Source organism: Hipposideros armiger, unplaced genomic scaffold (assembly GCF_001890085.2).
Source record: "Hipposideros armiger isolate ML-2016 unplaced genomic scaffold, ASM189008v1 scaffold_212, whole genome shotgun sequence".
Lineage (NCBI taxonomy): Eukaryota > Metazoa > Chordata > Mammalia > Chiroptera > Hipposideridae > Hipposideros > Hipposideros armiger.
Window position 1 is genome coordinate 1,996,052 of NW_017731562.1, and position 15,733 is coordinate 2,011,784.

General features: G+C 39.0%; 1 protein-coding gene across 1 annotated transcript in view; it reads right to left on the reverse strand.

Annotated features, from left to right (window-relative positions):
- TTN (titin) overlaps nucleotides 1–15,733 on the reverse strand; it is a 271,989-nt gene that overhangs the window by 175,780 nt on the left and 80,476 nt on the right. Inside the window, exons 63-90 of the mRNA XM_019654015.1 lie at nucleotides 15,355–15,633; nucleotides 14,964–15,242; nucleotides 14,574–14,861; nucleotides 14,057–14,335; nucleotides 13,552–13,833; nucleotides 12,205–12,483; nucleotides 11,804–12,085; nucleotides 10,728–11,006; nucleotides 10,325–10,612; nucleotides 9,890–10,168; nucleotides 9,515–9,793; nucleotides 9,128–9,406; nucleotides 8,730–9,017; nucleotides 8,318–8,605; nucleotides 7,386–7,667; nucleotides 6,844–7,122; nucleotides 6,443–6,724; nucleotides 6,016–6,294; nucleotides 5,632–5,919; nucleotides 5,164–5,442; nucleotides 4,791–5,069; nucleotides 4,411–4,689; nucleotides 3,986–4,273; nucleotides 3,556–3,843; nucleotides 1,960–2,241; nucleotides 1,442–1,720; nucleotides 745–1,026; nucleotides 350–628 (exon numbers count right to left, since the gene is read on the reverse strand). Of these exons, the coding sequence (XP_019509560.1) occupies nucleotides 350–628; nucleotides 745–1,026; nucleotides 1,442–1,720; nucleotides 1,960–2,241; nucleotides 3,556–3,843; nucleotides 3,986–4,273; nucleotides 4,411–4,689; nucleotides 4,791–5,069; nucleotides 5,164–5,442; nucleotides 5,632–5,919; nucleotides 6,016–6,294; nucleotides 6,443–6,724; nucleotides 6,844–7,122; nucleotides 7,386–7,667; nucleotides 8,318–8,605; nucleotides 8,730–9,017; nucleotides 9,128–9,406; nucleotides 9,515–9,793; nucleotides 9,890–10,168; nucleotides 10,325–10,612; nucleotides 10,728–11,006; nucleotides 11,804–12,085; nucleotides 12,205–12,483; nucleotides 13,552–13,833; nucleotides 14,057–14,335; nucleotides 14,574–14,861; nucleotides 14,964–15,242; nucleotides 15,355–15,633 (7,893 nt within the window). The remainder of the gene's footprint in view (nucleotides 1–349; nucleotides 629–744; nucleotides 1,027–1,441; nucleotides 1,721–1,959; nucleotides 2,242–3,555; nucleotides 3,844–3,985; nucleotides 4,274–4,410; nucleotides 4,690–4,790; nucleotides 5,070–5,163; nucleotides 5,443–5,631; nucleotides 5,920–6,015; nucleotides 6,295–6,442; nucleotides 6,725–6,843; nucleotides 7,123–7,385; nucleotides 7,668–8,317; nucleotides 8,606–8,729; nucleotides 9,018–9,127; nucleotides 9,407–9,514; nucleotides 9,794–9,889; nucleotides 10,169–10,324; nucleotides 10,613–10,727; nucleotides 11,007–11,803; nucleotides 12,086–12,204; nucleotides 12,484–13,551; nucleotides 13,834–14,056; nucleotides 14,336–14,573; nucleotides 14,862–14,963; nucleotides 15,243–15,354; nucleotides 15,634–15,733) is intronic.

Sequence of the window (15,733 nt, forward strand, 5' to 3'; positions counted from 1 at the left end):
ATCAGTGGGCAAGATGCACTAGCTGACTTGTTAGGGATTTTGGTCTCTCTTTGCTGAGGCTCATTATATGGTGAGTTATTTCAGCGTAAGTGATAGTAGAAGACCACTGTATCCTTATCTAGGGATTCAGTTTTACTCCTACCACCCTCAGTGGTGGAAATTCCTCCATGATGAAGGGATCTAACTTGTGAACTTGGTTTTATTCTAATTCTACAGGTATATAGAGTTACTCTGCTTTTGCTGATTCAGAGGATGCCAGACTCATGTCATGCTGTAGGATACACACCTTCACATACACAATCAGGAACTACATTATAATAACATTGAAACAAAAGCCCAACCAACCAACCTGAAACTTGAACGGAGGTTGTGCAGCTGTCTTTGCCAACTGGGTTTTGCACCTCAAAACTATACACCCCACTGTCACTGGGGGCCACATTGATAATCTTAAGGCCAGCTACTTTGTTGAAGAAGCTTATTTTGTATTTGCTGTCGCTTGTCAGCTCTTTTCCATCCTTAAACCACTTAGTACTGAGTTCGGGTGTGCCAGCAACGATGCACTCCAAGGTACAGGTGTCTCCTGTGGTAACTTTCATGGATTCTGGCTTTTCCACAATTGCTGCAGGTTCTGGAATGAGATATAAATTGCATCCAAATTTTAAAATTAAGGTGAAAACCTGAAGAAAGCACCGATACTGGTAAGTACATGCCTTGTATTCATAATAACATCTTATCTGTGCTCACCAAGAACAGACAGTGTGGCGAAGCACTCTTCCATTCCAGCGTCGTTTTTGATCTGACAGGTGTACTTTCCAGCATTGGCTATTTCTGCTCTTGAAAGCTGCAGGGTTGCAATCTTTTCTGAATAAGAAATCCATACGTTGTCACTTTCTCTAATGATTTCCCCCTTATCTTTGAACCACACCACTGAAATTGGCTCAGGGCCTTCAATAGTAGCCTGCAGTTGAACTTCTTCACCGACGATGATAGAAATGTCACTGAGCTTCTTCACAAATGTTGGTGGTGCTGATGAAAAAGAGGTTAAGTAATGGATTTAAAATGTGTGGGTTAATAGTTACTTCCCTCAAGTCATGGATACTAGGAATCAAACGAGTGATGATGTGTTATCTTATCTTCAATAAGGCATTTTTGGAGAATGGGAGCGGGGCACATTAGAGTATGTATGAAGCAGCAAGAGTTGAACATCTTGTCCTCTCCAGCTTGTTATGTTTAATCAAAACTTATTGGAAAACATGACTATAAGGATACTTGGTAAGATTTAGAAATGGGATGCACACTAAACACAAAGATGTAGAAAGGAAAAAAAGGGAAAAGTGGAAGAGACAGGTAGTGACAAAGGACTAGGCAATAGCTAAGGGGCCAACAGAATATTAAAATCAGAAGGCAAAAAGCAAGCAGACAAGAATGAAGTCGCTCTAACCTTTCATAGTGACAGAACCAACACAAGTATCACTCCCGACATCATTTGTGGCTTTACACTGATATTCCCCAATGTCGGCAGTGTCGACATTCAGGATGTGAATACTTGTAAGGAAGTTCTCAGACATTATCTTGTATTTCTTGCCACTCCTGAGTTCTCTCTTGTCTTTATGCCAAGAAACTTGAAATGGGGGAGTACCCTGTAGCTCACATTCAAGATGAATATCAGTTCCTTTCAGTGTCTCAATGGGATGAGGCTTTTTGCGGAAAATGGGTGGTTCTAAAATTGGAAGGTCATTAAGTTAGCAAAAAAAGGAAAATCAGAACGCATATTCTATAAGTATATAATTACAAGAAAGAATCAGTTGTTCATTCCACCATAGAGAAAACATCACTTTCAATTTTCTATTGTGTCCTTTAAAACTTTTACAACATCGATGAAGAGTCAAACGGTATTGAGAGGACAATGAGAGAGGAGGATACTGTGAAACACCCAAAGGAAGAAGAGTAAGATCTGACCTTTAACTTTTAAGGAAGTGCTGCTGCTTGCACTGCCTGCTGCATTGCGGGCCTCGCATGTGTAGTCTCCGCTGTCTTCAACGCTGAGACTGTGCATTTCCAACACTGCCACCGAGTCAAGGAATGACATTTTGAATTTGCTGCTCTCTTGAATTTCAGTCTCGTCTTTGTACCATAAAACTCTGATTTCTGGAGACCCTCCTATTTTGCATTCATATCTTGTGTATTCATTCTGTTTCACAATTCTTGAAGGTTCTAGCTTCTTAATGAACCTGGGTGGTTCTACGGAGCCAAGAGGGAAAGCACAAGGTAAGGGATGGAAAAGGTATAGTTCAAGATGAAGAGATAAAAGGAATCTCTGTCAAACAGAGAGGTTTTTAGCTCTGGAAAACAAATGTACATGGTACAATTCAAGGAAGAATAGTGAACAGAAGCCTAAATAGAAAAATTGTAAAATAAATTCCTTTTATTTTTTGTAAGACCCACATCAAATATTGTTGCAAAAGGAAGGAGGAAAAAAAACATGAATTCCTATTGTGCAATCCTTTTCCCAGCAAAAGAGTCACTTCTCTAGAGCAAGATCAGAGGCAGAGTGTGAATCTGTTGGCAGAAGCACTCTAAGGCTCATGAGGAATGTGATTTTGATTAGTTTCCTGTATGTGAGTCAGTGGAGGGCTGTCTATTTCCTCTGGCTGAAAAGGTATCAGTTATGTACCATGAGGAGCCATACTAGCAAAACTGGGTCAGATATCTTAATATTTTTAGAGTGCCACTTTCTCTTATAGGCTTTAGGTATTTCTTCAACCTTCATAATTTCTCTTTGAAGTGGGGAGAGCATGGTTGCTTCATTAACTGAAGCAAAGAATTCAAACTCTATGTGCCATAGAGTAAGTGGGCTGCTAAATCTAATTTAATTTTAAGATATTTATAAACCACCACCACAAAAATCCTTACCAATTCTCTGATGGGTTAGACCAGCAGCACACAGAGTTAAGTATTTAATTTCTGATAACATCAGCCATGAACATGCTATAGAAGGCAATGGTTGTCTTCTATAATATCAGATATTGATGTACTCCCTATTGTATTCCCTGACTTCCACAATTGTTTAAGTAGAGCTAGTGGAGAAAATGACGTTGACATAACTAATTTGGACTCTTTCTGAAGGGCTTGGGCTCTGCTGTCCGTTAGAGGAACAAAATCCATTCATTTATTAACTACTGTGGAAAATAAGTCATTTACGAAAACTTTTTTTTTGTCCTTAGATAACTTCCTTCAAACTTAGATTTCCTTGCAATTCTGTGAAAATCTTGGGCTCTCTCTCTCTCTCTCTCTCTCTCTCTCTCTCTCTCTCTCTCTCTCTCTCTCCCCTCTATTTTTAGCCTTTGAAGATGGACTTTCAGTCCATGTTCTACCAGTTTTATATTTTTTAATAAAAATTTTAAAACTTCCCCCCATTTGGAAGGCCCTGCATCCATATGATCACTTCTAATTACTAGACATGGTCCGAAACATAACTTTCAGACACACCCTTCCTCCTATATTTTAAGACACTGAAAATGTAAAAGAGACCTTGTACTTTACTCAGACAAATACCTTGTACACTCAGATGAGCAGAACAAGAGTCTTTTCCAGCAACGTTGCTTGCGTAGCAGGTGTACTGCCCAGCATCACCTTTACCTACTTTGAGAACTGTCAGAGTGGCAGTGTTTTCAACCAAAGTCATCTTGTAGTTGCCTCCAGGGCGAATCTCTCGGTTATCTTTGGCCCAAGTGATTTTGATTGGCGCAGTTCCAGTTACATGACATTTAAAAGAACCACTTTCTCCAAGAGCAAGATCTACTGATACTGGCTTTAGATCAAAAAAAGGAGGCACTTCATGCTCTGAAAAGAATGAAGACCAACATGGTGATTTCAGTTTTCATGCTCCCAGACATGGAGCAGAAACAAAGTGGCACCAGCCTTTGGTGGCCTGGAGCAGTGAAGCTGCTTTATGATGAAGAGGGTAATGTGATGAGCTACTCACCTGAGAGAATAAGCTTGGCACTGGATGAAGCAGTCCCAAGAGGGTTAGAAGCTGAGCAGTTGTACTGACCAACGTGACTCTGGTCAGTTTGCAAAATCTGAAGAGTTGCTACATTATGTACAAAAGATGTTTGCAAATTAGAATCATCTTTCAAAAGTACCCCATCTTTGTACCAAGACACTTGAAGAGGTTCTGAGCCATTGATGCGACATTCAAATGCAACTGGGAAGCCAAGAGTCTCCTGAACATCCTTCAGCTTTCTTGCAAAGGTAGGTGGAAGTTTACGCTCTGTAAAGAAGTTGCAGACAACCCTTATTTACAAGAGAGAAGTTACCCACAACATATTTCAATCCATTAAAATTTTGAGGTTTATAAGAAAATGGATCTGTGCACACACAGCAAGACTTAAGCAAAATCATCATCACCTTTGATAACAAGCACAGCTGAAGAAGCGACTGCCCCCACACTGTTCTCTGCCTTGCAGGTATACTCTCCCACATCACTATGATCCACTTTGTTGATTAGTAAGGAGGCAATATTATTTTTGAATTGCATTTTGTACGTAGGAGCTGATCGGAGTTTTGTGTGTTCTTTATACCAAGAAATTCTGATTTCTGGGGTCCCATCTACTTTACACTGTAAAGTTGTAGGTTCTCCAATGGCCGCTTCTGTGTGTTCCAGAGGTTCAATAAAATAAGGTGGTTCTAAGGTACAAAGAATGGTAGTCAACAAATCAAGCTAACTAAAAGAGGATGTTTTCAAAGAAAGAAAAGACAGCAATAAGAAGAGGTAGTTATCAACACACCTAAAACAGACACCAGAGCTTCACAAATATCGTGACCAGCCTCATTTTCTATCAGGCAACTGTATTGTGCATAATCCTCTACTGTGCTGTCAAGGATTTCCAGTATCGTAGATCTTTCTGTCATGGTAATACTGCAATTTGGAGACTGTGAAAGAGGAAACTCATTCTTCATCCAGCTCACTGAGATGGGAGGTGTGCCAGTATACGTGGCCTCAAGAACTATGGGGTTTCCTGTCTCAACATTGAAATCAGCCAATCTTTTCACAAAGGTGGCTGGTTCTATTAGGAGAAAAATATGAGGGTGAAATTGACATCTTCAAATGAAGACTTAGACAAATTTTAAAAGATACACGCATTGGAGAGAAGAGCAAACCTTTCACAAAAAGATGTGTGGTACAGGAAGCACTGCCAGCATCATTAGTAACGAGGCAAGAATATTCTCCACTCTGCAGTGGCTCCACCTCAGACAACTCCAGTTCTGTGACAGAACCTTCCAGAGAGATGGTGCACAACTCCCCTGGCATCAGTTCCCTGCTGCCTTTAAACCATTTGACCTTGAAAGGAGGGGTGCCTCTAATGACACTGGTGAATGTGAGGCTCATGCCAGGTAAAACTTCCACAGAATCAGGGATTTGTTCAAAAGATGGTGGTTCTAGATACCCCGGGGGACAGGGGAAGATCAAGAGAAAAAAAGAAATCCAAGTGAGATATGCTTTGGCTACTGGAAGAAAAAGGAGCTAAGACTAAAAATGAAGACAAAATAAAAACTTTTCATGCAAGGTAGGCATTAAGTCACATGGAAGAGACGTGGAGGAGCAGAGCCTGATCTTTGTACACTGACCTTGCACAGTCAGGATGGCCGAGCATTCGTCAGAACCAGCCATGTTGGCAGCCACGCACTTGTACACGCCTGTGTCAGAAGGCTCCAATAAGCTCAGATTCAAAGTACAGACATTTTCCGAAAAGCTGGACTGGCATTTAGGCCCACTAATGATCTCATTTCCGTTCTGAAACCAGCCAACTGAGATGGGGGCCGAGCCAGAGACTCGGCACTCCAAAACCACTGAGGCCCCCAGGACAGCGTTTGTGTCTTTCAGCTTCCGGATGAAGGAAGGAGGCACAACACGATCTATATGGAGAAGGGTAGTTTTCCATTTAAAAAAGTGCTTTTATTTTTTTTCCAGGAAAATTACATATTCATAAAAACCTCACATATATTACTTACCTGAAACGTGGACAGATACAGTGCAGTTACTTTTACCAACACTGTTTTTCACTTCAAAGCTATATAATCCCTTGTCACTCATTTCTGCACAGGGGATCTTAAGCGAAGCCACTTTGTTGAGAAATGTAATGTGATGTTTGCTGTCTGCAGATAACTCTCTTCCATCTTTGAACCACTTGGCTGAAAGTTCTGGTGTTCCAGCCACTACACATTCTAACGCAAAAGGATTTCCAGTAGTGACAGTCATGGGTTCTGGCTTCTCTATGATTCTGGCTGGTTCTAAAAGAAGAAGTATATTGCATTGAAAATAAAGTCACCTTCCAAACTAAGTTAGAGTGTCATCAATATTGGGTAAAACTAATATTTGTAGAAAATGATCATGGGTTAATCAACTTGATTTTTTCTCAGGCTGCACTTTGTTACTAACCTAGTACAGTCAAGACTGCTGAACACTCTCTCATTCCAGCATCATTTTTTATCTGGCACACATATTTCCCAGAATTAGAAGCTTCTGGGCTACCAAGTTGGAGGGTTGCAACGTTATCAATGAATGAAATCTTCGTGTTTTCACTCTCTCTGATGACTCCATCTTTATCTTTCAGCCAGACAACAGAAATTGGCTGGAAGCCTTCCACTACAGCCTGTAACTCGACAGCTTCCCCAACAAGGGTTGAGGTGTCACTTAGCTTTTTCACGAATCGTGGAGGTTCTAATGAAAGAAATTTGTGGTCAGAAAAAAAAAATGAGAATCACAGCTACATAGGATATTAGTCAAGCAAGAAAAGATGAAAGGAAGAAGCATGTATGTTTGTGCCCATGTATACAAACCTTTGAACTTGACAGTGCAAACACATGTGTCACTTCCCACCTCGTTAGTAGCTTTGCAGTGATATTCTCCTATATCGGAGGCTTCAAGATTAAGGATATGAAGACTTGTATCAAAATTTTTTGAAGTAATTTTAAATTTCTTGCTGCTTCGAACTTGCTTTCGATCTTTAACCCACACCACTTCAAATGGCGGGGTTCCCGAAATTTCACATTGTAAGATAACATCAGAACCTTTAAGGGTTCCTATAGGAGAAGGCTTCTGGGTGAAAACAGGAGGTGCTACCAGAAAAAAAAAAGAAGATAAGTGATAAGAACATTTGCTTACTGAAAAGGTAAAAAAAAAATAGAATCTAGAATCATTAAGAGTGACTGGTGTGACCACATGATAGTATGCTAACATATGAAATGACAATTCATAATAACTAGTTAAAGAATTGCAAGCAGATACCCATAACTAGACTTTTTACTACATAGATCATAACACAGCTGAGAAGGAATCTAAATCAGACAAGAATGAAGAAAGCAAGTTTAGTGTGTCTAACCTTTAACCGTCAGTGCTGTGCTGCAGCTGGCATCGCCCACGCCATTATGAGCTTCACAGATATAGTCCCCACTGTCCTCAGCACTGGCTTCGTTGATGGTAAGCAATGCCACAGAATTAATGAATGACATGTTGTATTTCCAACTCTCATGAAGTTCACTGTCATTTCGGAACCACACAACTTTGATTTCTGGGGAACCACTTATTTTACATTCCAGTTGGATGGATTCTCCCTGCTTTGCAACCTTTGAAGTTTCCAATTTCTTAACAAACTTTGGAGGTTCTAATAAATCAAAGGAAAAAAAAACCCAATAATGTATGTTTGTAGTAGAACATCCCAAGAGTGCATATTTAAACTGGTTTGTTATTAAGAATATAATCTCTGAGAATTTTGCGGTAAAATAAGTTGACTTTTCTACTAAATAAGCTTTTAATATTTTGAATAGAGAATTTAGTTGTTAAGTTTATTTTTGGAGTTTGAATATATAAACTAGAACATGTAAGTTAATGTATTATAGATGTATTTGATTAACATTTTGTAATGACAAATCAGAATGCCATATAACAGAAAAGAATCGAAAAAAAGAATGGACAGTTGAAACAACATTTAACAAATTTCAATTAAACAACACTTTTTGGTAGGATTACACGTAGAGATAAACTGACTTAAAAAACAATATAAAGAGAAAACAGGACTTTGAGTAAACTTGCATTACACTTTTGGCAGGACTACACTTAGAGATACACTGACTTTAAAAACAATATAAAGAGAAAACAGAACTTTGATTAAATTTGCCTCCAACACAGATATATACAAATTCTAACATGACCCAGTTAGTTTATCCCCAAAATTTAAAAACAAAAGAAACTTTTAGAAGACAATTATAAAAATGTGGAGAAGAACAAATATTGGTAAATGCCATGGAATGATACCTTTTACACTGAGTTGAGCTGAGCACATGTCTTTGCCAACATCATTGGTTGCTTGGCAAGTATATTGACCTGAGTCTCCTTTGCCTACTTTAAGAATTCTCAAATGGGGAGTGTTTCCCACACATGTGATGGTATAATTTCCTCCAGGACGTATCTCTTTGTTATCTTTTGACCAAGTGATTCGCATTGGTTGAGCACCAGTAACATGACACTCAAAGTCAGCACTTTCCCCAGCAATAACATCTATAGATACAGGCTTTATGTCAAAGAAGGGAGATTTCTTAGGTTCTGGAAATGAGAAGAAAAAGCAATGTGTGTTTTTTGGCTTTTTATTTTTCCTTTGGCCATTTCTACTTTGACAATGAGTAAGAAGTCATGGTTTGCAAAGAGAAAGATTAACATGGGAACAAACCTCTTGCTGTCAGTCTAGCACTAGAGGATGCCGTTCCAAGTGGATTGGAAGCTGAGCAAGAGTACTGGCCAGAGTGACTCAGGTCAGTTTGCAAAATTTTTAAAGTTGCCACATTATCTACAAATGATGTCTGTATATTTTCATCATCTCGCAAAAGTACCCCATCTCTATACCAGCACACTTGGATGGGTGCAGAGCCATTTAATCGACAGGTGAGTGTAACTGGTAGCCCAACGGTTTGTTCAATGTCTTTCAATTGTCTTGCAAAAGAAGGTGGGAGTTGACGCTCTGTAGGAAGACAAGTAATACTTGAAGCATTAGTACATGAATTGAAAATTTCCTCCATAATGATAAAAGAAAAAAAAGAAATTTCTTAATTTCTAAAATAATATCATCACCTTGAATTCTGAAAATAGTTTTTGAAGAAGCAGTTCCTATATTATTTTCTGCTTTACATGTGTACTCGCCACTGTCATTGATATTCACTTTATTAAAAACAAGTGTGGCTACGTTGTTTGTAAAATAGGTCCTGTATTCAGGAGTTGACCGTAACTTGGTGTCTCCTTTGTACCAAGACACTGTAATTTCTGGTGTCCCAGCAACTTGGCATTGTAAAGAGACTGAATCTCCAACTGATGCCTCCAGAGGTTCCAGTTCCATAACAAAATAAGGTGGTTCTAAATAAGAAAGGCTCACAGTTAGCAACTGGATTTCAAGAAAACCAAACAAATCATGTTTCCTGTTAGCTGAATGCCAACCATTTACAACAGAATAAGACAACACACCTAAGGTAGATACCAGAGCATCACAAACATCCCTTCCTGCCTCATTTTCAATCTCGCAGGAATACTGTCCTGCATCTGTTTTTGTGCTATTCAGAATTTCCAGGATGCAAGTTTTCTCAGTTGTGACTATGTTACATTTTTCAGATGGAGTTATGTTAAAACCATCCTTTTTCCAGGTGACCGAAATTGGAAGTGTTCCAGTGTAGGTGCTCTCCAGAATTATGGACTTCCCTGGTTCTACAGACTGATCACTTAATTTCTTCACAAAGGCAGCTGGCTCTGGTGAGTGACAAAACACAGCAGTTAGACACAATAAAAATACAAACAAAGATGCCAGAATACAAAAAAAAGGAAGACAAATGCACTTGAGCAAACCTTTAACAAAGAGACGAGTAGTGCAGGATGTTTGGCCAGCACTGTTAGAAACCACACAGGTATATTCCCCACTCTGAGATATATCAACATTAAATAATTCCAGTTCTGCCACGGTGTCTTCAAAATAGATGCTGCACCTGTCTCCTCTCACCAGTTCTCTGGCACCTCTAAACCAGCCAACCTTGAATGGAGGCGTTCCTCTAATAACACTGGTGAAGGTGACATTTTTGCCTGGTAGGACTTCCAAAGGTTCAGGTTCCTTTACAAAAGAGGGTGATTCTATATAGACATGGAGGACAATGAAAAGATCCTGTAAGCTTCTAATTTAGTTGCAATTTTTGAATTTTTAAAAAAAAGCACTTCAGAATGTGTGTCAAGCTATATGTGCGCCCGAAGAGGGATTTGTAAGAAAGGGTTTGAGTGTCTAACACTGACCTTGTACAGACAACATGGCACGGCATTCAACAGACCCAGCAACATTAGCAGCCACACACGTGTAGTGGCCCATATCTGATGAGTCCAGAGAATTCAGCTGCAATGTGCAGACATTATCTGAAAATGTGGTTTGGTACTTTGCTCCACTGACAATCTTAGTTTTCTCATGAAACCAGGCAATGGAGATAGGTGATGATCCAGCTACTTTGCATTCCAAGATGCAAGAAGTACCCAGCACCCCACCAGTATCTTTCAGTCTTCGTGTGAAAGAGGGAGAAACCATTCGGTCTGTGTGAGGAAAGGCAAGAGATTCATCATGATTTGAAAGAACAGAAGAGACTTGAGAGAAGAAAACTTTTGAAAGGGTTTGTACAAGCAATGGGAGGAATATATCGGAACTAACCTGAAACATCAACCACAGCGGTGCAGCTGCTTTTTCCAACATTATTTTGAACCTGGAAAGTGTATGTGCCTGCATCTTGTTTTTCAACGGAGAGAATTTTTAAGGAAGAGATTTTGTTGTAGAAGCTAAATTTGTGTTTTTGGCTGCTAGTCAAGAGTTTTCCATCCTTGTACCATTCAACTGAGAGTTCGGGAGTGCCAGCCACCTTACACTCCAGAGTGCATGTTTCTCCTACAGTCACTGTCATCGGTCCTGCCTTCTCAACAATGACTGCAGGCTCTGAAATAAAATGTGATAGCCATCTGTCAAAGTCTGTTACCTTTACTGTATCTACACTATCTTTATCGGTGCCATCTACCTTTATCTCTACCATCATTCACTAAGATTGTTATTCCAGTGATATGCTTATGCTAGGACTCTCTCTCTAAACTTTAAAATGTGATTTCATAATTACACACTAGGATGAAATTATAGAAATTATTATTAAGAAATATGTTTATGTGCTAGTTGACTTCCAGAACAATTCAGATAATGTACATTAGACAATGTATATTGATTTGCACTTGACCCTCTTTAGAGCAAAGGCTACCTGTTGCTATTAATTACTTGATATTTTTCTCTACTTTCAGTTTTTTGAAAGTTGTTATCCAAACAACTAAAAATCGAAGTTTAATATGCTCAAAGATGAAAGTGCAAGTCGTTTCTATCAAATGCTGATCTTTGCAATTCTTGTTAGCTTTAACGACTAGCACTTTGGAAACAAAATGTCCTTGTACCATATGCTGAGCTCCTAAGTTTTTTCATGCTAAAACAAAAGAGAGTGATGATTATATCTGTTAATCCATAAAAAAAGAAAAAGTAGTTAAGTAACCATGGCTAATTTTTCTTAGAATCACAGATACAAGAAACAGTTCTGGAAGATCTCTTAGATCCCTTAAACCTTTCAAATAGGCGAGGATCGATACAGTTCTAGAAGAAATTCGGAAAAGGAGATTCTCCCAGCTAACTCTTAGTAACTCAGCTCAGCATTTGGCACCGCTTTCTCATGGGGGACTATTATACCATTGTGCACCAACCTAAAACAGTCAGCGTGGCCATGTTCTCCCTCGTGCCGCCATCATTCTTGATTTGGCAGATATACTTCCCAGCATTAGCTGGTTCTGCTCTTGCAAACTGTAGAGTTGCAACATTTTCCACAAATGTAATTCTGATGTTTTCACTTTCTCTAATCACTTCTTCTTTCTCTTTAAGCCACTGGACAGAAATAGGCTGGGTGCCTTCTATGGATGCTTGTAACTCAGCAGGCTCGCCAGCTACAACAGTGAGGCTGCTCAGTTTGGAGACAAATTTTGGTGGTTCTGAGCAAGAAAAGATGGATGGAGATGTTTGAAAAGAATGTCCAGATAATTGAACAGAGAAAAAAATAAGCATTTTGCACATTCCTGCTGTTTCTGCCACATGCAGGAAATATGCTTACCTTTTAATTGTACAGTACAAATGCAAGTATCACTTCCCACTTCATTCTGTGCTTTGCAGTGGTATTCACCAATGTCTGAAGTCTCGACATTGAGAATATGAATACTTGCATGGAAGTTTTTGGATGAAATCTTGTATTTCTTGCTACTTCGGAGTTGCCGCTTGTCTTTGTACCATACCACCTCAAATGGTGGTGTTCCCGAAAGTTCACATTCAAGGCTAACTTCAGTACCTTTAAGGGTTTCTACTATGGGAGGGAAGCTGCTAAAAACTGGTGGTTCTGTAAAAAACAAGAGTTTCTTATGAATTGGGCTACTTAATTTCATAAACTATTTGTAGTTCTTTGTTTTTAAGTTGGAAAACAGAGTTAAGGTACTATAATGGGTAAGTGTTGTCAAACATTATCACTTTAGTGTTGAGAAGTAACAGCTTCAGAGAGGCCATGGGCCTTCACAAAATCACTCAACTTCATTGGCAGAGAACCCAGACTAGACCATAGATGTCCTCACTGAGCTGTACAACATTCTGTCTACCCTACTTTACTCATTTATCTTGGACTATAAAGAATGATGCAAAAATTGTAAAAAACTAAACAAAACCAAAAAAAAACCAACCCAAGAACATTAATTAAGGTGATTTGCATGAGGTATGGAATCCTGACTTCAGGAGTAAAGTGTTTTGTATATGCTCCATAACAGACACTTGGAAGTCATCACAACATCTGTGATCTAAGTCTTCTACCTCAACAAATGGTTATTTAATAATTGCCTTACTACACAACATACTTGGACTTTGTGACAAAATACTGAAAAATGACAGCAGAAAAGAAAAACACTATTTGCACCAAGGTATAGTGATATAATTTTAAAAAAATAGGAACTTATTCTTGAGAGAGAAATTATATAATTGTGTTTTAAAACTAAGGCTAAAACCTTATTGCTTGTACCTTGTTTATATGTTGTAAATGTTTCTTTTTATTGGTGATAAAGATTATAGTGTGGGTGATGATGTATTTATAAGTTGATTGAAGGCAAAAGTTAACTTAAAAATGCTTACTTTGTTTTTCTGGGTGTGTTTTCAAAACATCAAATTTGAACTGCTTGGCTAATATGTTGAGGTGGTCAAAATTATGGCATTGGAACAACAAGAAAAATACCCCAGAATGAATGGCTATATGTAAACAAATCTTAAGAAAAAATAACATGTCAAGAGGGAAATAATACCAGTTTGGGAAAATATTCTATGATCTTAAATGGAAGCTAAAATGACAGTAAAAGAATAAAGAGCCATGATACCCAGGGGAGAAGAAGGTTTCGGGTAATGAGGAACAAGAGAAAGAGATCACTACCTTTTACTATAACCTTGATACTGCAGCTTGTGCTGCCAGCAGGATTCTGAGCCTCACAAATGAAATCCCCACCGTCCTCAGTACTGAGATTGTTCATCTGTATGACTGCCACTGAGTCAATGAAAGTCATTCTGTATTTATCACTGGCTGGGAGTTCATGTTCATTTCTGTACCACACAACTCTGATTTCTGGAGATCCAGTTATCTTGCATTCAAGTCGCGCTGAGTCACCTGCTTTCACTATTTTGGATGTCTCTAATTTCTTTACAAACTTTGGTGGTTCTAGAGAGTGGAGGAAAGAGAAGATGATGAGGGGACAGATATAAATAACGAAAGTGCAACCAGATAGTATATAGAAAGAGAAAAACATAAACAGTGCCTGGCAGATACAGTATACTGTGTTAGCAAGAACACTTTCTTGATTGGGTAGATGCACCGTAACAGATCACAGAAAGGACCAGAGCCACAGGTTAGGCAGAAACGTAAAACAATCAAACTTGCACACCTGTCACAAGCAACATTGTAGTACAAGAGTCGCTACCAACATCATTGGTAACTTGGCAGGTATATTGTCCGGTCTTGGAAGCATCCACAGAGTAGAGATTTAAGAAGCTAGTTGACCCTTCTAAGCCAATGAAACATTTAGGTCCGGAGACAAGTTCTACATCATCCTTAAACCACCTTATTTTAAATGGTGGTGTTCCTTTTAGCACTGCTTTAAATTCCACTGTAGAATCAGGTATGGCTTGTTGTCGCTCAGGTTTCACTAGGAAGCTTGGGGGTTCTATATAGTTTAAGAGAAATATACTTAATTAAATTCCTGCAGTTGAATTACTTTGACAGTTTTATGGGCGCATAAGAAAACAGTATTGAAAAGAGGTAATGACTGAATATTTCTTGGACTCAAATATGTACATAAAGAAACAGCATTATTAAGACTTTTAGCTCTAAAGACTTCAAAGAGTGATACATTTTAAAAACAGTCACAAAAAAGAATCAAGAAGAGGGAAAGAATCTCTAACCTTTGACAGTTAAGATGCCACTGCATGCATCGTCCCCTGCTACATTTGAGACTTTGCATGTGTAATTCGCAGTATCTTCTAATTCCAGATTATTCACTTCCAGTGCCACAGTGTTCTCATGACAGACAAGTCGGTATTTTGCACTTGTAGATATTTCTTTTCCATCCTTAAACCACTGAGCACTAATAGGAAGTGAGCCCGAAACCTTGCACTCCATATGAATAGAAGAGCCCAGAACTTTATCCATTTTGGTTAATTTTTTGGTGAATGATGGAGGGATATTTTGATCTGTCCAATGCAAACAGCAAAACACATCCATTAACATGTGGCCATTTGTTTACAGAGGACATCATATAAATAACGAAAGCCAGCTGAGGTGCAGATACAAACCTAGCACTCTCAAGTAGGCATCACAGCTACTGCTTCCAAAGTCATTTTCCACCTTGAAAGTGTACTGACCGCTGTCTTGCTTCATTACTGACTGAATCCTAAAACTGGCCACATTATTTTCAAAACTCATCGAAAAATATCTACTGGGCACAATTTGTTTCCCATCTTTAAGCCATTTCACTTTGAGTTCTGGTGTTCCAGCCACAACACACTCCAAGGTCACTGGGTCTTTCTCAGTCACATCAACGGATTTAGCTTTCTCTAGGATTTGAGCAGGTTCTGTAGTGAGAATTAAAATGTGGATGAGTTGTGTTGCTAATTCCACCAGAAATAAGGGGTGCCTATGAAACTGTCTCCATAGACTAATTTCGAAAGGGAATAGCTTACAAACCTTGCACTAAAAGGAAAGCGTAACACCTCTCAACTCCTGACTCATTCTTGGCCTGGCACGTGTACCTCCCGCTGTGCCCATTATCCACAGCTCTGATTTGAAGAGTGGCCACGTTGTTCACAAATGAAATGTGAACATTGTCATCTTCGTTAAGAATCTGATCATCCTTTAGCCAGGTTACAGAAATGGGAGGAGAGCCCGCCACGGTGCTCTGAAAGGTGGCAGAACTTTTCAAAACAGCAGTGATGTTTTCTATCTTCTTAGTGAATGATGGCGGTTCTGTGACGAAATTAGATAGTGTAAAAAGAAGAGGTATATTTGAACTCCTACCCAGGGTCATAAACAACATGACAGAATTTTTTTTGGCAGCCTGCTCCTT